General features: G+C 35.0%; 1 protein-coding gene across 1 annotated transcript in view; it reads right to left on the bottom strand.

Annotated features, from left to right (window-relative positions):
• LOC124532690 (ubiquitin carboxyl-terminal hydrolase 32) overlaps positions 1 to 21677 on the bottom strand; it is a 41204-nt gene that overhangs the window by 19352 nt on the left and 175 nt on the right. Inside the window, exons 2-4 of the mRNA XM_047107716.1 lie at positions 21375 to 21609; positions 20714 to 21032; positions 10252 to 10480 (exon numbers count right to left, since the gene is read on the bottom strand). Of these exons, the coding sequence (XP_046963672.1) occupies positions 10252 to 10480; positions 20714 to 21032; positions 21375 to 21609 (783 nt within the window). The remainder of the gene's footprint in view (positions 1 to 10251; positions 10481 to 20713; positions 21033 to 21374; positions 21610 to 21677) is intronic.

The raw sequence follows: 21677 nt of genomic DNA on the forward strand, positions 1-21677 counted from the left end.
TAATCTGTGCATGGCAAACTTCTTTCGATAGAGTCAAGAAGTCGAAATGTATATTTTTTCCACAGTCTAATATTTGTACCCAACGATACATACTTTAATTTGCATCCCAATTAACGTATTTATTAGTTATTTCCACAATCTTTGGATTTAAAAAAATATTAGATAGGTAGTTGTAGTTGAAGTATGTATTTCTATTTTGGTAGTAGTAGTGCAAAAATGTTCTTTAAAAGTATAAAACACCTCGCCTTGCCTCCACTGGTGCTAGGAGGGTTCATTTCTGGTTCAGAAGATAGAAATTGCGATTAAACGGTGAAATTATGCTAGTATTCTCGCCACCACTCTATGTGGTCATAATTTGTACAGTAACTATTTTTATTTATTATTTATATAAAGTCAAGGCCTTAATGCTAATGAGCCTTATGTAAATAAAGTATATACTATTTATAATGACAAAACCATAGGTTTATTTAGATTTATTGCTACTAATGCCCGTCGTACCTCTTCTTTGAATAAATTAATATTATACAGTAGTAATACAGTCAGGTTACCTTACCGTTCAGTTACCAAGTAACCTACAGTAATAATATTGCATAACTTAGTATAAAAACCTCTAAAGGATTACAAACAACAATTCGATGAATGAAAATCGATATTACCAAAATGACCTGGGATACAGGCAGAGGTTATTTTTTTTAAATACATACATGCCAATCGTCCGTTAAAACCTAGGGTTGCCACTTGCCAGCTACAAAAACATTGCGTACGGGTATATGGAGTATGGACCATCTACCATCTAACCATTCCTTACATATATTTTTTTACTATTATATTTAGCAATGGATGTTATCTCGATAGTGCTTGTAGTATGGTTGCTTATTCACCTTTCAATCAGGAAAACAAAAATTGCATTGCTGTTTGATGTTAGAATACGTGATAATGACCATTGCATTAATATTAGACACTTTTTGTTTTTTAAACATGCTTATTATTACCATTCACTTGACTTAAAATAGAATGAAAAATATGAATCAATTTGACGACTATATATCAGCCAGATAAACAATACAATGTTGTTAAAAAAAGAAAATCCATATAAACGGAGATTGATCAGCAACCCTACTGAAATTTTTTTAAACATATCCGCAAATAAGATATGATTAGATACTTACATAATGATATGATTATAAATATATTACTTGGCAGATATTTCATTACAGTAATGGTTACGAACATTTTTTTACGGACAAATAGGAGTCTTGGTGGTAAGTGGTAACCGATATGTAATTTTAACCATTTGTTAAAGTACCAACGACCTTGACAACGTCCTTAGTGCAACAAAACTAAGTATTGCCGCTTGATTACTTTTATCCAACATAAAAGGGATCGTGTTCTATATTTCACAGGTAGCACTTACTTCGTATTACAGCCATATTCGCTGATTATTCGAATAGACCAATTTGGTTGATGCTATTATTCTATAGAAGAATTCAGACTTCAGAAGCTATATTTTGAAAACGCAGTAATTTCTTTGTTATATAAAACCTCTTAATGATTTCGTTATGAATTTTTATTAAATAACTGGGGTGCAATACTGATGCTTTATATACTATAAAATTTGTATATTTACGACATCACATTAGACATTTCTAAAATGATCAGTGTATATTTACTATGTCTGTGTATTGTATACAAAAACCTAACTCTCGAATTACTCTATCTATTAGAAAAAAGTGTAAGCTGCTGCTTACAAGCTGTCTGTCAGTATGTACATCATACTGACAGACAGCTTGAAGTGACTCTGTTTTATACTATGCAATGATAATCATAAACAAAAACAAAACAATTTACCATTAATACAAAACTGCATGAAATCGGACGTTCATTGAATTTTTTTGTACGTAATTAAACTTGGTAATGTTCGCGTATAAACTACATATAACTACGTCACAATAGATTATTCTAGAAGCCTACTGGAGTGCATTGTTTCGTGAACATTACTCGGAATCATGAGAACATGATGTATCTCGCAGGCTCCCGTATCTCAACGGAGCTAATCTATTAGCTCGTAATAAAGCATATCTTAACGATGTATTGTTTTTGAACACGCCAAAGTATCTGTTTAATTTAAATACTTTAAGTTTAAAAATAATAATGCAGTTAGCAGCTCTTACACTGTTAAGATTTGGATATTTCCGTCAATTAAAAGCATTTTTTTTTTATTTATACCTAGCTGTACTGTGCGACTACGTAGCCGAGCGGGTCGCTAGTAAATTATAATGAATTTTAGGCAAACCTCCTAACGTTATACGTTATAACGTCAAGTTTTGTGAGGCTTCGAGAGATAATACCAGCTTTGGAAAGAATAAAAAAAGAAACCTCTATATCATATCAAGGATATTGTAGATTTTTTTTGCTTTTTGCTTTAGTGTCTCGACACGATACCCGCCTTATGAATATTTTTGGGACAACATGCGAAACCTGTTTTTACAAGCTTATTGATTATTAAGATCAATGGTGCGTTTCACGATAGCGCCCAAAGGCATCTGTGACATACTAACTGAATCAAATACATTGTTTTTGCAAAATTATGATGCTGTAGTCCGTACTATTCTCACTTAGTCATCGCGAAGATCGAAGAAGTCGATTACAGATAGACATTTTTCTATTTTTGGGACCTTGGTAACCAAGATGTCCCTTGTGCCTGTTTCACTGGCTCACTCACCCTTCAAACCGGAACACAACAATACCAAGTACTGTTGTTTGGCGGTAGAATATCTGATGAGTGGGTGGTACCTACCCAGACGGACTTGCACAAAGGCCACCAAGTGAAAATTCTTATGGTATAGATAGATAGACGGTTTAAGAAATATTAAACATTCATGGAACACAACTATGCTAACTGTTACTGCTTATCTGGTGGTCTTATAACTAGATGGGACTGCACATAACCCTACCACAAACAACAACAACAACAACAGCCTGTAAATTCCCACTGCTGGGCTAAAGGCCTCATCTCCCTTTGAGGAGAAGGTTTGGAACATATTCCACCACGCTGTTTCTATGAAATTTGTCACATGCAGGTTTTCTCACGATGTTTTCCTTCACCGCTGAGCACGAGATGAATTATAAAGACAAATTAAGCACATGAATCAGCGGTGCTTGCCTGGGTTTGAACCCGCAATCATCGGTTAAGATGCACGCGTTGTACCAACTGGGCCATCTCGACTCACAACTTATACCCCTACCACAAAGTATTTACATCTATCCAGCATACATCCTCACAAAGTGGGACCACTAAACATAAAATCTCCATACGAATGACATCGAACGGTATTCGACCGTATCAGTAACGACGATCAGATACAATATTAGAAAGAACAGCTTATCTCTCGATACTGTATCTCGGAGTCTGTTGACGTCATCGCTACTATCAAACACAAGAAAAAGTCGCTAAATTTGAGTGTTATTACTGAGAGATCATTGAATAAATTAAAACATGACGTTGCGATATAATTATGCTCTTTTATTTATAAAACTATAGATCGAAATGCGAGGTAATCATTATTGAAAATCTGAGACAAACACACACAAATTCTTGTAGCATTTTGTTTTTTGGTGATAATGGATGACAAAGAGGCGGAAAGGAACATTATACTTGTAACGAATTTTACAAAATTACTCGTATAAGCGTAAAGTGAATTAAACTTATAAAATTGTTAAAATTACACTCGCAAAATATTAGAAACAAACAATCAAGAGCGTTAACGTTTTCACTTTCGATTGCGATTTCGATGTTCGATGTGAAAAACTGAACAACGATTTCAATATCTATTACCAGACAGCGCCGTTTTGATTTGTCGCATTAAATGTCAACGCTATCGAATAAGTTAAAAACCATGAACAAAGCATATTTTTACGTTAGATAAACACAAATAACATTGAATAGATCAAATATAGATTCGACAATCGTATTGGAATTCAATTAAAGAATCAAGCATCGATCATCACTTCACATTTCGATTATTACCTAAAATGAACGGAAATGATCCATTTTCAAATCCAATCAAGTAAACTTCACATTAAAGCGTTTTTGAATCGTCAATAATTAAGCAGCTTCTAGCGAGAAGAAATGGCAAGAAACTCGTATTGCATTTGCATTTCGAAGACTTGGTATAATTTAGATACACATTCAAATCATCCGCCTTAATGAGAGAAATCACAAATATTACATTTTCGAAGTAACGTTATTAACTTGATTGATATTACGATCGAGAAGGGCCGAAAACTATCAAATGTCAAAGTGTCGTATCGTTAAACTCGACTAAGGGATTTTTACGACCAATCTGAAATTGAGTTCGTAACCCTTCAACCTCATCCTACATCCGAATAATTATCCGAATTCCTAGAACTTGAATCTGGCATACCCTAAAATCTACTAGGTATATATTTTTGCTTATATATGTGGTTAACATTGCAAGTTCCTACAATTTCCTGCCGTTTTATTTTTCCAATATCACCGGAACAGCTTGATTGATTGACTTAAAAATCTAATCAGATCTAAGTCTCAATCACCCCCCGAACGCGGCACGGATCTTAATCGATTGATTTGTTCTTAAGATATCTTTCATTTAAATAAAACTAATTATAACGGATGAATCGCGTATATTAATTATTTTTAAACATCCCGACGTTTCGAGCACTTTGCAGTGTTCGTGGTCACGGGTAGACTAAGATGACATTTGTCTATTTGAAGAACAAAGGAAATATTATTAACAACTACCGCCAACGATTTCTCAATTGATGTCTTGAGTAACGTTCCGGTTGCACGCAGAAGGCACTAACTGTATCTTTAGGTCTTGCAGTCTGTTGGATTTGGGATTTTAAATTTTTAATAAGTGGATCCCAGGTGTTAGAAAGTCTCCAACCATCTTCTCTATTGAAGTTCGGATGTTTTTGAATTTCAATAGCCTCGCGTATCATTCTAGGAATGAATCTGTGTTCTCTAGCGAGGATCTGTGGTTTATCAAATCGGATAAAATGGTTAGGTTTATCCAGAGCATGTTCACAGACTGCAGACTTTGAAGAACGCCTATTTTTGACATCTCCTATATGTTCCTTGACCCTGGTACCGATGCTTCTCTTTGTTTGGCCTATGTAAGATAAACCACACTCACATTCGAGTTTATATACTCCTGCAGTTTGTAAAGGGATATTACTCTTGATAGGTCTCAAGAACTGGCTCACTTTCTTATGAGGCTTGTAAACGGTTTTAATCAAAGCTCGCTTCAAGATGTTGCCAATCCTGTCTGTAACTCCTTTCACATACGGTAGAAATGCAGGTTGTCGCTCAACTGTGGGTGGCTTGGTACGGCTTCTGCGATGCTGGCGAGGCACGGGCAGCTTGTTCTGGTGGAGTGCAAGCTTGACCTGACGTAGCTCGTCCTCTAGGTGTTCAGCATCGCAGAGATGGTGGGCTCTCTGAAACAAAGATTTGCCAACGGTAGCTAACTGACTAGGGTGGTGGTGCGAGTCACCATTGAGGTATTTGTTGGTGTGTGTGGGTTTCCTATAAACTGTGTGACTTAATGTATTATCAGGATTCTTGATAATAAGGATATCAAGGAAAGCTAAAGAATTATTTGCCTCTAATTCCATAGTAAATTGAATGTTTTTATTTATAGAATTAAGATGTACTAAAAATGCAGATGTCAGATCACTAGGTAATATTGTGAAAGTGTCATCTACGTACCGTTTATAAAACCTAGGTGTTATTGGTCCGGAGCGAAGAGCCCTCTCCTCCAGGTCTTCCATGAATAAATCGGCGACCACGGGGGATACTGGAGAACCCATGGCTACCCCGTCAACTTGTACATAGAATTCATCATTCCACAATAAATAACCTGATGTGAGGCAGTGATGTAACAGCTCTGCATATTCAATAGGCATGTTGTGTGTCTGTAGCTTCCTCTTAACAATTTCGATGCAGTCTTGTATGGGTAAGCATGTAAACAATGACTGGACATCAAAACTAACCATTTTCTCGTTGTTGGTTAATTTAAGGTCTTTGATTTCACCAACAAACTGGTAAGAATCCTTGACATACGCCGCAGTGTGTCCTCGGAGGGGTGATAATATCCTTGTTATGTGTTGAGCCAATCTATATGTTGGTGTATCGACATCTGCATTTTTAGTACATCTTAATTCTATAAATAAAAACATTCAATTTACTATGGAATTAGAGGCAAATAATTCTTTAGCTTTCCTTGATATCCTTATTATCAAGAATCCTGATAATACATTAAGTCACACAGTTTATAGGAAACCCACACACACCAACAAATACCTCAATGGTGACTCGCACCACCACCCTAGTCAGTTAGCTACCGTTGGCAAATCTTTGTTTCAGAGAGCCCACCATCTCTGCGATGCTGAACACCTAGAGGACGAGCTACGTCAGGTCAAGCTTGCACTCCACCAGAACAAGCTGCCCGTGCCTCGCCAGCATCGCAGAAGCCGTACCAAGCCACCCACAGTTGAGCGACAACCTGCATTTCTACCGTATGTGAAAGGAGTTACAGACAGGATTGGCAACATCTTGAAGCGAGCTTCGATTAAAACCGTTTACAAGCCTCATAAGAAAGTGAGCCAGTTCTTGAGACCTATCAAGAGTAATATCCCTTTACAAACTGCAGGAGTATATAAACTCGAATGTGAGTGTGGTTTATCTTACATAGGCCAAACAAAGAGAAGCATCGGTACCAGGGTCAAGGAACATATAGGAGATGTCAAAAATAGGCGTTCTTCAAAGTCTGCAGTCTGTGAACATGCTCTGGATAAACCTAACCATTTTATCCGATTTGATAAACCACAGATCCTCGCTAGAGAACACAGATTCATTCCTAGAATGATACGCGAGGCTATTGAAATTCAAAAACATCCGAACTTCAATAGAGAAGATGGTTGGAGACTTTCTAACACCTGGGATCCACTTATTAAAAATTTAAAATCCCAAATCCAACAGACTGCAAGACCTAAAGATACAGTTAGTGCCTTCTGCGTGCAACCGGAACGTTACTCAAGACATCAATTGAGAAATCGTTGGCGGTAGTTGTTAATAATATTTCCTTTGTTCTTCAAATAGACAAATGTCATCTTAGTCTACCCGTGACCACGAACACTGCAAAGTGCTCGAAACGTCGGGATGTTTAAAAATAATTAATATACGCGATTCATCCGTTATAATTAGTTTTATTTAAATGTGTAATAATCGCGAAAATTTAAGACAACATTATGTGAACCAGTACGGACTGGAAACATCAAATCAAATTCGCCGGTTAGAGTACCTAAAAGTCAAACATGCCCGATTCGTAACGTCCATGAACTTCCTGAAAAGATGCCGTGACCATAATCTTATTCCGGTTTGTGTAAGGATCGCACCTAAGAAGGACATAAGGCATGGTGATAAAATACTCAATCAGGCAAGTAAGAAATTATTATTACAACTCATCCGAGAACATCGATTTGACGCGCGACGGTTAACGGATCAAATTGACAACCTAAGCAAAGAACTCGAGTCGCGATTATCAAAAACAGATTGGCAAAAATGCAACGATTTTACCAATAAACGAGCCGCTACAAAATATAATAACTTAAAATTAAAACAAATAGAAAAGTTCGAAAAACTCAGCGGGGTAAAATCAAATTATAACAACTTCAATAATGGCAACACCGGGGAAATTCAAAAACCTGCGCGTACGTCACTTGTCAATCTGTCAAAACAAAGTTTAGATGAATCGACTGTTGCGGTATTAAATAAAGGCTTAAATTTTGCACCGGCTCCATCCAAAATACCGTTTGAAGACATTATTTGCAATGTGGAGGAGTGTCTTTTCAAAAATAACATCACAAAGGAAGACTCGGAAGATATTCGACAGGACATCTCGAGTGTTTTACGTCGAAGCCGGCCACCGAAAAGAAACCTTACTCGTGATGAATCTATTGCTCTGAAGAACCTACGCAACAATAAAGACATTACAGTCCTCCGAGCAGATAAGGGAAACGCGACCGTTGTGATGGATACGTGTGATTATAACCAGAAAATTTCCGCGATTCTATCGGATGTTAAAACTTATAAAAAAGTAAATAAAGATCCTACAAATAATATTCTTAAAAAGACATCCGCGTTAATATCAAAACATCAAGAGAAATTAAATCTGGACAAAAAATCACTCGTGCCTACATGTGCAAAGCCGCCAAAACTGTATGGGTTACCTAAGATCCATAAAACTGGTGCTCCGCTGCGTCCTATTGTAAGCCAAATCGATACACCAACATATAGATTGGCTCAACACATAACAAGGATATTATCACCCCTCCGAGGACACACTGCGGCGTATGTCAAGGATTCTTACCAGTTTGTTGGTGAAATCAAAGACCTTAAATTAACCAACAACGAGAAAATGGTTAGTTTTGATGTCCAGTCATTGTTTACATGCTTACCCATACAAGACTGCATCGAAATTGTTAAGAGGAAGCTACAGACACACAACATGCCTATTGAATATGCAGAGCTGTTACATCACTGCCTCACATCAGGTTATTTATTGTGGAATGATGAATTCTATGTACAAGTTGACGGGGTAGCCATGGGTTCTCCAGTATCCCCCGTGGTCGCCGATTTATTCATGGAAGACCTGGAGGAGAGGGCTCTTCGCTCCGGACCAATAACACCTAGGTTTTATAAACGGTACGTAGATGACACTTTCACAATATTACCTAGTGATCTGACATCTGCATTTTTAGTACATCTTAATTCTATAAATAAAAACATTCAATTTACTATGGAATTAGAGGCAAATAATTCTTTAGCTTTCCTTGATATCCTTATTATCAAGAATCCTGATAATACATTAAGTCACACAGTTTATAGGAAACCCACACACACCAACAAATACCTCAATGGTGACTCGCACCACCACCCTAGTCAGTTAGCTACCGTTGGCAAATCTTTGTTTCAGAGAGCCCACCATCTCTGCGATGCTGAACACCTAGAGGACGAGCTACGTCAGGTCAAGCTTGCACTCCACCAGAACAAGCTGCCCGTGCCTCGCCAGCATCGCAGAAGCCGTACCAAGCCACCCACAGTTGAGCGACAACCTGCATTTCTACCGTATGTGAAAGGAGTTACAGACAGGATTGGCAACATCTTGAAGCGAGCTTCGATTAAAACCGTTTACAAGCCTCATAAGAAAGTGAGCCAGTTCTTGAGACCTATCAAGAGTAATATCCCTTTACAAACTGCAGGAGTATATAAACTCGAATGTGAGTGTGGTTTATCTTACATAGGCCAAACAAAGAGAAGCATCGGTACCAGGGTCAAGGAACATATAGGAGATGTCAAAAATAGGCGTTCTTCAAAGTCTGCAGTCTGTGAACATGCTCTGGATAAACCTAACCATTTTATCCGATTTGATAAACCACAGATCCTCGCTAGAGAACACAGATTCATTCCTAGAATGATACGCGAGGCTATTGAAATTCAAAAACATCCGAACTTCAATAGAGAAGATGGTTGGAGACTTTCTAACACCTGGGATCCACTTATTAAAAATTTAAAATCCCAAATCCAACAGACTGCAAGACCTAAAGATACAGTTAGTGCCTTCTGCGTGCAACCGGAACGTTACTCAAGACATCAATTGAGAAATCGTTGGCGGTAGTTGTTAATAATATTTCCTTTGTTCTTCAAATAGACAAATGTCATCTTAGTCTACCCGTGACCACGAACACTGCAAAGTGCTCGAAACGTCGGGATGTTTAAAAATAATTAATATACGCGATTCATCCGTTATAATTAGTTTTATTTAAATGTGTAATAATCGCGAAAATTTAAGACAACATTAAGATATCTTTCGACTAAAAATAAACAGTCAGAATGGCTTGCTAACCTAAGTGATAACTCTAAAAGTTTTTCAGTCAAGTTAAAAAGAAAACTAAATTAAAGGATACGCTATTCGAGACGACTTTTACTTTAGAATGAAACTTATAACCATCTCGTCTGATATAGACTTTATGAAAAGAACGGCAAAGTACTAGCAAAGTTACGCTTTTCCAGTAATTAGGTATAAACTTTATGTATTTTGACTCTTTGCTGACGTCTATTAGACACAGGGCAAGCATAAAAACGTTGACTATAAAAATATTAATATCAAAAGGGAATGATTTGATGATAATACTTCAATAAAGACTTACATTTGAGCCTCTCCGTAGTTGGTCCTCGGCAGGCGGCGCTGAGCCCGCAGCACAACTCCTTGAAGTCGATGTGTCCATCCCTGTTCTCGTCGAAGGCGAGGAACGTGCCCTCGAAAGCGGCACGAGGCAACGGCGGCGTCAGGAGACCGCGCAAGCTGGACGCGTCCAGCTCTCCCGTCGGCGCCGAATTTCGGAGACACCAGAAGCATTTTTCTAACTCTATTATATCCTGATAAAGAAAGATTTTACAAATAGATAAGAGCTAATGTACGGATTTTAAGAGCTTATCTTATATTTGGCAGGTGGATTAATTTTGAAGATTTATTATTTTTAATAAGGTTGTCGGAAGTATATTGAAAACTCTAAAACTCATCATAAAAACGTATACTCAGTAATCTCTAGTTCTACATAAAGACTGAAGTCATTTATAAGTTTAATAAATTCTGATCAACGATTAATTCGATGAAAAAAGTTATGCGACTTATTTAATGTTCAACCATTCAGCATTAAATTCTATATAAAAAATAAGATTGTATTATTAACAGGCTTATTTCAATGTTTCATTACAATTAGAATATTGACTAATTCATTCAAAAAATTCAAATAAACAGTACAAATGCAAGCATTCGATTACCTAACCTAAATGATAAATTCGATAGTATATTTATTTCTTTGTTTGGTATTAGATCAATACAAGTCAGGAGTACAGATAATGACATAGGGTACTTAGCACCTTTTCCCCAGGCTCAAACGCACGCGAAACAGGGATAGAAACTAGTACATTGTAACTTGATAACATTTAATAAAAGCTTATTAAAAACACATTATTCGTCATTACCTATATGATATAATTTGATCCTATTGTAACTTTATCTATGTACGCATAAGATATATATCTTTTCATTCACGTAGGCGCGCCCTTACACGTTAAATGAATAAATTTAATATAATTACTAATAATTTTGTATTGTTTTGCTATCTCTATTCTTAGTCATTTCACGCACACTAACACATATTGTAGGCACAAGCGTCACTCATACTAATGCCGATAATAGATTAACGTGGAGGGGCGCGCCTTAATGATTAACATTTGTAGCCTTTTCCAATCGAAGTAGGAATAAAGATAAACAAAACTTAGATTTACGTATATCATGCGTTTCGTTAACAGCTCAACTAGGTATATTGTGTACTACTAAGAGTTTTATTAAATATATATTGAACGATAATACATCGCTATTCACTTTATAACTATTTATATCAATAATATATTTTCCATAACTTTTATCAACGTTCAAAAAGGTACTTTTTTTATTAAATACAAAATGTATTATGTCGCATAAATTCTCTTTAAAATGTTGTTTATTTGGCTTTTGTCTTCTGTTCATTGGAATGGACCATACCTACATATATCCATACTTAATGAACGTGTGACTTATCCGTACGTTATGGCCACTGGCCATAGATAATGCCGCTGTAAGATATATTAACCATTACATCACCAATACGCCACCAACCTGAGGAACTAAGACGTTACGTCCCGCGAGCCTGTAGTGACAGTGGCTCACTCACCCTTCCAACCGGAACACAACAATATTTAGCATTTCTGTTTGACGGATATCTGATGATACTCTATCACCAAGTAAGACTTACTTGCACACCAATACTTAGATTCGAATCTATAATCTTGGATTTAGATTAGGATAGATATCATCATCATCATATCATGTGTTCATTAGTGTGATCCGAGCGTGTCATCTTTTTATACCTACGATGACACCACAGGCCATATTTAGACGTAATAAAACGATTTTAAAGTAATAAAAGCTATTCGAGCAACAAAATTACTTATTAATGGTACATTAAGTAACTCAAATGGATGAGTTTTAAACTTTTTAGCAGCACGTTAAAATTGTGATGATTATAAACTTAATACTATTATTTCTACATATATATTTCACTCATTTCAATACCCAGTGGAGTAAAGATAAAATTTATATACCTATATAAAATACTAGTAGATCTTTATAACTATGGTATATGGTACAAATAAAACTGCATAAATATTAGACATCATAGATTACTCTGATCCCAATGTAAGTAGCTAAAGCACTTGTATTATGGAAATCAGAAGTAACGACGGTACCACAAACACCTAAACCCAAGACAACATATAAAACTAATGGTAATCTGCGTCGACTCGGCCGGGATTCGAAACCGGGACCTCAGAGTAGCGTACCCATGAAAACCAGTGTACACACCACTCCACCATGGAGGTCGTCTTGCATAAGACAAGTTGCATTTTACTTCCGACTTCCGATCTTTCAACGAAGGTTCAACCTTCTTAAAAAAATTTATTATCATTATTAATTTCTTTTTATTGTATGTTGTATACAATGCAAAAAAAACATTAAACGCTATACCATAACACATTTCAATCAAATAAGATGGGCATTAACAAAAAATAGATTTCCATATCCCATACGATTTGATAAAAGCTCAGATACATTGTGCACTACTAAGAACTCCTGATTTATACATTTTTACTAATAATATATTAAATATTTCCCTCAATTCCTATATCCACCTTAAATTTACTTTAGTTAAGAGTTTCATCGACGTTACAAACGACATTTTTTTGCAAATCAAGATCAATGATTTTCTTAATTTGATGTTGCTTACTTGGCACATGGTCCCGTAGCGATTAGAATTGAAAATATATAATTCAAAAGTTCAAACTGTGCGTAGAAAGACAAATTGATAAGCGAATTAAAAAAAAAAAACAACAACGTATTTTTCGTCGTCCGATAAAGTCCTGAGCAATATCATTCAATTTAATTACACATCGGTACGCGACGAAGGTTTTTTGCAACCACAAATATTTGCATTGAAGGAAAAACCGAAACTAATATTATTTTGCTCTCGTTTGTTATTCAAGTTTTTATTGATTTTTAAAATCTGTACGTAAGTGGGTATTCCCATATGAAATTTTTACTATTATACAAGCAAATTAAATTTACGTTTGTCACATAGAGCCTTTATTTAAACGTGTGACACTAACAAGCGCAGCTGTAATAACACTATCAAATCGACCCGGATTCGCACGGGTGCAATGCTGATACTGAATATACTTACTACAGAGCATCTGACAACGTTCACTGAATTTTTGTCATTAGACAATACAAACCGCTATGCCCTGCATTTCTTATATCTTCGAAACATTTATTTAAATTACATGCTGAAAAGGGACTTAATTCGATAAGGATGAATGTTTTTATGCTAAAATTCTTTATTCTACCGTAATATTTCTTGTAAAAATTAAAAAATGAACGTATTTACTACTTCACATTACTCTAAAATAATCAGTATTCCTCTACTATATTGTGTATTTATTCTCTACGTATAAACCTTCCTCTTGAATCACTCTGTCTATAAAAAAAACCGCATTAAAACGTTGCGTAATTTCACAGATCCAAGCACACATAAGAACAGACAGCGGTAAGCCACTTTGTTTTATACTATGTAATGATTATGACATGATAATAAATAATGAATGAAAATATTAAAACTTTCACCAAAACGCGCTGCATCTGGTGTGTTGTATTGGTGTAGTATTCATTTCCTTTTCCTTACAAAAGCGTCTACTGATTAATTAGTAGAGATGTTAATCATGTATGCTTTGGAATTACGTATAATAAGCACTTGAGCCCAGTGGCGAATAATGTAAGTCCGTTGTGTTAATTTGGAATACGTCAATCTAAATCAAATTTCAAACAAAAAAAAATCAATTGGATATTCAATAAAAAAAAGTTAGTGGCGATAAGAGAGAAATTAAAAACTTAAATTAGCAACGACACAATCCAAATCTAACTGAACTAACATGATAACTATTTGGCATTATAAATTTCATTAAAGTTTTCATCCTTTTGGCGCCAAATGTAGATGAATGACTTGCAGTTTAAAATAAAATGAAATCAAAACAAAACGTTTTAAATAAACGCGTTTCGCGGGCATCCCACTATTCCTATATTCAATATAGACGCATTACACTTACTTATTTATAATCAAATTAAACACTACCAGCGGTACGGAAAAGGACACTCTGACCTGAGAAGAACCGGCGAACAAAACTCCTCCGGGTCTTATTTTTTTATTACATATATTGGTCATGATGATATTTATTATCAATCATAAACTCACAAATTGTATATTTCGCACATAAGCCTAACATTTTTTTAAATTTGGTATCGTGTTGAATGTTTTATGGGATCCTATTGTAGAATCCTAACATTGCTCCACAAAAGAGTTACTGACTCTATGCAGTCGAGTAACAGGATTAAGTAACAAGTTTGTGTTTGTTCCTTGTTTCAATGCTATGAGAGTCACATAAAATCATTAATATGGTTCCGTACATATAAAATTATAGAATATATTTTTAGAAGCAACTGTTACTATATTAATATGATTTGGCTCCTAGGTTATAGATTGCGCGAATAGCCCTCTTCTGCAGCACAAATAGCGGCTACGTTACATCAAAACATAATACCGTAGGACATTATACTGTGAAAACAACTGAAATATACTAAGCAAGCCGTATAAACATCGGTAAATAATCTAATTTTTTGACCGCAAAGGCCGCAGAACTCAGTCTACTCTCTAATCCTTTAATATGAGAGACCCATTGCATCTTGGCATCAACAGTGAATCAAATGATTTGACTGGTTCCATTGATTTCTCATTGATGAGTACATCAGCTTTTACATTTGGCACATTTACTGTACTAAATTTTACAATTTTTACTATTCAGCTTAAGATTATTTACGCTAAACCAGTGTCCTATACCAGAGATAGCATCGTTTACATCGTCATTCCTGCTTCAAAATTTAAAAACCAAAGAGGTATCAACAGCAAACAATACTATATCATGTTTGTTCCCAACAAGAAAGGGCAAGTCATTTATGTATATAAAACTAATAATATTATAAGCCTTAGGATGTTCTAAGAAAGTATGTTATCTCACTGCAAGGCCAAGATGAGTTATTATTCAAACGCTTTGTTTGTTTGTCATACGCGTATAGTACGACACAACTTAGATGTAGCATCGGCATAAATCCGAATCAATACACTATCCCAAATTATCATAATTTATTTCTTATGAATATGATCATTATACAAACTTAATAACTTGTAATATCATATGACCTAATATAGTCGTCAATTTGACACGTCGATTGACATGCACTTGCTTTCTCCGGTTAAGCTGACGCGAGAATCTATAGCGGCGAATAGCGTGGAATGGCGCGATTGGCAGCTATTTCTATTGGTTGTATAAATCGGCAGTAATCGGTTTAATTGAATTTGACGATGCTACATCTAAGTTATGTCGTACAATACTAAGTCGTTGATTTATACAAATGTATTTCATCTTATTTAATGATGTAACGTTTTAACATATTAATGTCAATTACTTACGAAAGACCTTATTTTATATAAAATAGGTCAGCAGACCACCACCTGCAGACTTTGGCACTAAATACTAATCATCTCTATACATCGTCATTTTGCCACCGACTTGGCAGCTCAGATGTAACGTATCATGTGCTTGTCATTACACTTGGCTTTTGTTTTAAGATAACTTATTTGAATTTATAACACAAATTTACATTTGTAAAAAATACATTGGTAGAAAAAGCATATTATTCGATACAAGATTTTATAGAAGATAAAAAAGCGTGGAGTTAATACCTGTTGCCTTCCAAGCAGGATATATTAATTTAAGTAATTGTATTTAACTAACATGACTGTATTTTTTAAATTTTAAAAAAGAGTAACTACTGAGTTTCTTGCCGGTTCTTCTCGGTAGAATCTACTTTCCAAACCGGTGGTAGCTTCACTTAATTGTTAAATGACGATTCAAAAGTGCTTGTAAAAGCCCACACGAATAAAGTTTATTTTGATTTTGATTTTTACAACTCCAATGTTAATGTTTTTTTTTTATCAAATGTCGTCTGGGGTTCTTGGTCGTAAAATAAAATTATAAGATTAGAGCTAAGGGTACTAAGACATGCATGCATAATATGGGTTTCTAGTTTCTACAGACTAATTAATGTAACGAAACGGCTTAATATAATTTCATGTTTTTTATTATTTAATGTGACTTGTGTAATATTTAAGTCTTCTTTTAAGCTGGATATGATATCAATGAAAACAGTCGGGGTCCGAAAGGCCAAGAGAAGGGTTAGTGATAGGAGTCATTAACGCGAATAGTTATTTGTCGAGTCCAAAAAGTGTTTACTGTTTACCGACTTAATCTATGTTTAAAAATATGATAAGAAGGAAACCGTTTGAGGGTAAGATTATTTACACAGGCACAAGGGACATGCACTTTTAATTTCGGTAATATTTATTATAACTAAGTCAGTCAAAGGCGATAGAAAATTTATTACATTATTTAATTCATTTGTTTTACATTTCGTAGTCGCTACGAAATTACCACTAAATTAAGTACATTAACATCAATATATAACCAACGTGAGAGAGAGAGATATATGTACTTATGTGTGCTATGTGAATAACTAAAGGAATACCTTGTCGTTCTAGACCCTTAGCAGAAACCTGTCTACGCTAATCTTCATTGCAATTTGTAGCCAAGAAAATTACTTAGCAAAGAATCATAATCATCTACATCTGTAGGTTAACCTTTAAGTACCGACGTGCGGTCTCACAGGCCACGAAAGGTATACGAATTGCTAGATTACCCCTTTCTACACAATATCGAATCCAGCTTTTCAGCAGGTGCATGGTTAGCGCCTACATTGATATCGGAACAGGCAACGTTGTTGTAACGGGCATATTTGGTGAGTAATCACCTTTTGAAATTCCGACGCAGCCTCACAGACCTCACGTCGGTACTAACGTTACAAATGCACGTCGATTCTTAAAGGTTAACTATTTCTGAATGTATATTTAAAGTATCTCGTTATGTAATTATAAAATCCTTTTCTATATATAATAATTGTATGACTATACATACAGTTAATGTGATTTGTAAATTTAAAAATAACAACTTTCAACTAAATGTTTTTTCGAAACAACGTATTGTATAGTTTAAAATTAACGTATTATTCATTCAATTAAGTATTTATATTGTGTTAAACGTTGACCTAAGTTATCGATAATTGGACCAATGATTATGTAGTTTATTGTAATCTGCATATACTAAATAACAAGGTATCTATTGCATATATTTTGCCAAACGTTACTTTATATAATGGGGTTTAAATCGTAGACATCGCTTGTCAAGTTATCAGTAATATTAAAGTTTGTATATTGATTTTCTTTTCGTCGGATTTCGATTTTAGAACGGAGGTAGCTAATACCCTTAATTAGCACATAGGTCACGTAACACACGATTCCCATACCGTCGGGAAATAGTTAAGGAATTAAGCAATATACATAAAAACAAATGTCCTTTCTGTATTATACTTTTGTAATATCTAAGTTGTTGTAATAATCTCTGCCTGATATCCTGCTAGGCTTTCATTGGCAAACAATTACACCGAAATTAAAGATTTTGTTATAAAGCTTAGACCACAAAAAAGAACATAATCTACTTTTATATACGTACTTGGTGACAAAACCCTAAAGCAAAAAGAAAACGGCGTGTGACACCTAGTATGAATATACGAGATCACCGCAAGGCCTACCTCAATAGCATACAGTGTAAATTATCAAACGACCTAGACGTTTTCCCGTAATCTATTAACATTCATAAATAAGATACATGCGTCAAACATGTTAACTCCTTTTTAAGAAGTCGTTCCAATATTTATCCGACAAAGCCAGCTTCCTAGTTATATAGTAAGTTTTATTAAAAAAATATGGAGTGATTATTGCAATCTCAATTTGTTTCCTTTATATACATACTAGCTGAACCCGCGGCTATATCCGCGCAAAATGTATAAAGCTTTATAGCGCACACACATTCACCTGCCATTATACCCTTTCGAATTAAAAAAGTAGCTCGGTACTAAAACTATCCTCATACGAAATTTCATCTAAACCGCGGTTAAGCGTGAAGTATATAACATATATTATATATACATATATATCATTCCTTTATATTACGAACTACGCGTCACATACAGGTACAATACTGGTCTATAAACAACTTTTATATTTAAAGAGACATATTTCTTTTTAATCGGTCAAGGGAAGTTTAAATTTTCGTTTCTTATCTAAAATAATTACTTATTATACATAAAAACCTTTCACTTGAATCACTCTTTTTACGAAAACCGCATTAAAAATTGTAACGTAGTCTAAAAGATCTATGCATTCAGACGTCGGTAGGGACTTTGTTTAATACCATATAAATATTGTACAGGCGACCAAGTTCTGAGAAATATGCGGGAGCAGACAGCGATCAATATTACTTCGGTATGTATCGATGTATCGAGTGCGTTTATCGACTGGTGCCCGACCAATCAATATAATCAATTAACGAGTCTTTGGTAGCAATGTTGATTCAATATCTATCAACTACATGGTACTTAAGTTGAGAGCTTCGAAATTTAAAAACGAAACGTAATTCCGTCACAATTATTATTGTCTAGTGAAGTTTTATGACTCATAAATATACTAGTGTTGGACTTTTCCATTGTATTTCGCTAAGATTTTTTTTATGACATAGGTGGCAAATGAGCAGTGGTCACCATTGAAAGTAACTACCACCGCCCATGGACATCTGCAACACAATGGGGCTTGCAGGTGCGTTGCCGGAAGATGATGATAGATGAACATTACGAGCATATTCCACCAAGCTGCATTTATATTGGTAGAATTGAGCTCACGGGGCTAATGCGATATGACATTGGCTGTGTATGAAATAACCATTCCATACAGAATCAATGTTCCGCAAGTCTTTGGGACTGAGATTTTATGTACTTTGTGCCTTTTGTGCCACAATTAAGTATTGTTTCTTGGTAGTAGAATATGTGAGTGCGTTACCTAAGTAAGGTCAATTAGAATATATTGTGTAAAATAGCACATAGCCTGTAAATTTCCCACTTTGAGGTACTTCCTTTGAGGAGAAGGTTAGGAGCATATTTCCCCGCGCTATGCCACGCCGTATTCGAATATGACAGAATTTCGTTTGAAATTAGACACATGCAGGTTTCCTCACGATGTTTTGACCGTAATTATAATGATAAAACCTCAGTCATATAAATAAAAAATATATATAGAAAACAGAGTAGTATTCTCTCCACTGGGCCATCCTGAATATTATCAATTTGTTTAATTTATTGTACAGATAAGATATGCAGATAACTAGTCATTAAGTCAACCTGAGTATAAAGACTATGAATAAGAAGTAAATAAATCTTTGCAAATGATTAAAATAAGTACAATCAATTTGGTTTTATGTAAAACATTTCTGAATGAGTTATTAATTATGTAGATAAAATTAATATTTATGTCATTTTGAATACTCCTTTTAAACGACTTAAAGGGGGAAGGGGGCTCCTTCTAGATATGAATGGTCGATCTATGATACTCAGTATGGATTTGTGAAGAAATGGCGTTTTCCGTATGTAATAGTGTTGACTTGTACACCTCTGATATGATAATATTAAAATAACCGCTTTTTACGAAATGCATATGTATATACGCGGTTCATATACTAGAATATATTTTTACAGTTTTGTTTGCCTATCTATCTGTTTATTCCGACTAATCTCAGGAAAGGCTGGACCAATTTTGACGGGACTTTCACAGGCCAATAGCTGATGTAATAAGGAGTAACGTAATAAAGTTACGATGCAATGTCCAAATACTGTCCAGTACCACGCGCAGACAACGGGCATACCACCACTCCGCGTGCCTTCTACCAATAACTTATTATCACAAAATCTGTCTAACACAGAATTAATAAGTTATAGTAAGATCTACCAATTAAAATAACTTTTTTGTTAAATTCAAAGACTCACAAAGTCGAGGGCACAGCTAGTTATGAATAAAGGTATATTAATCATAAGCTCTCAGTAGTGTACCATATAGCTGAGTAATTAGCAAATTGCATGAAATAGGTATGTTAATCTTATTTTTTTTCGTATTTCCTTTGGAATAGGCTATATATATAAATAATTCAACCTATTTTAGAGCAAGATTATTCAATCAACAGACAATGTATAAGAAAAATATCCCATTTGAGGTTATTGGCACATAAATAAACACAGAGATAGCATAGAAAGATAACACCGTGCAGCAGATATTACGAGTTAGGTAATTTATTGCATATTAACCTAACCCTCTATTATATATCATTTACATACATAATTTGTAATCTTTGTCGTTAAATTGATAATTGATTTTATGTAATATTTCGCAACTTTGTTAAGTTTTAACCTTGTATTTATTGTAATAGGTATTTTACGAATTCGTAAACAAAAACATTCTTACTTACTCTTTCTTCCAAATGTGTAACACCAGCTAAGCTCTGATAAAATGTAGGCGTCTCCAAGTCCTGTACGACAGTGCTTCTATCGTATAACAGCCATTTTGACAGCACTGTGGCATCCTTGTGTATGAGCAGCCAGGACCGGAACTGATCGAACGTCACCTTCTCTCCGCTACCAAAGAGACTTGTCAGAATCTCGACAGTCCCATGTGCTTCACTTATCGGTAGCGATGTATTTTCCAAATGCAAAGCTTTAGCAAAGTCTCTTTTGTATATGTAAGTACCATTTTCAGTTTGATTATTCACATATAGAGTCCAGAGGAACCTGCGATTAATCAAATTGGATTTAAAATTTAATTTATACAGTGCAAGTCTATTATTTAATTGTAAAATCTATACTATTTAATAATAATATAAATGTGAAAGTGACTTTGTCAGTCTGTTGTTCTTTCACAACCAAACCAATGAACCAAATTTGATGAAATTTGTTGTGAAGCAAGCTTGAATTCCAAGGAAGAACATAGGCTACTTTTTATTTGTTCTTAATTAAAAATGTTAATGTTATCTAAAAATATAATATAAATTTCATAAATAATTATAAATTGGGGGGAAAATGAATTGTTAATGTTTTTCTTGTTAGAATTTTAGATTATACGGTGAATCTTACTTAATTTTTTCTTCAATGTTTCCTTTAGTTAGAACAACAACACCACAGAGTAAGTCCTTGAAATTAATACCGCGCTTGGTACCCCCACAAGCCTGATACAACCACTCCGCCACTTCGTAAGGCACCCCATCACACAAAACTTCATGGACGAATGCTTCCAAGCTCAAGGTCGAGCCGTTCGCTCCGGCACATCTCTTAAACGCTTCACGAATACGCCTCAATTCACTATCAGACACTGCAAATCAAATACAACATTGGTGATATTTTCCGCAACATACAACGCACTTATTTTTAATTACACTG

This window comes from Vanessa cardui, chromosome 10, assembly GCF_905220365.1.
Source record: "Vanessa cardui chromosome 10, ilVanCard2.1, whole genome shotgun sequence".
Classification (NCBI taxonomy): Eukaryota; Metazoa; Arthropoda; class Insecta; order Lepidoptera; family Nymphalidae; genus Vanessa; species Vanessa cardui.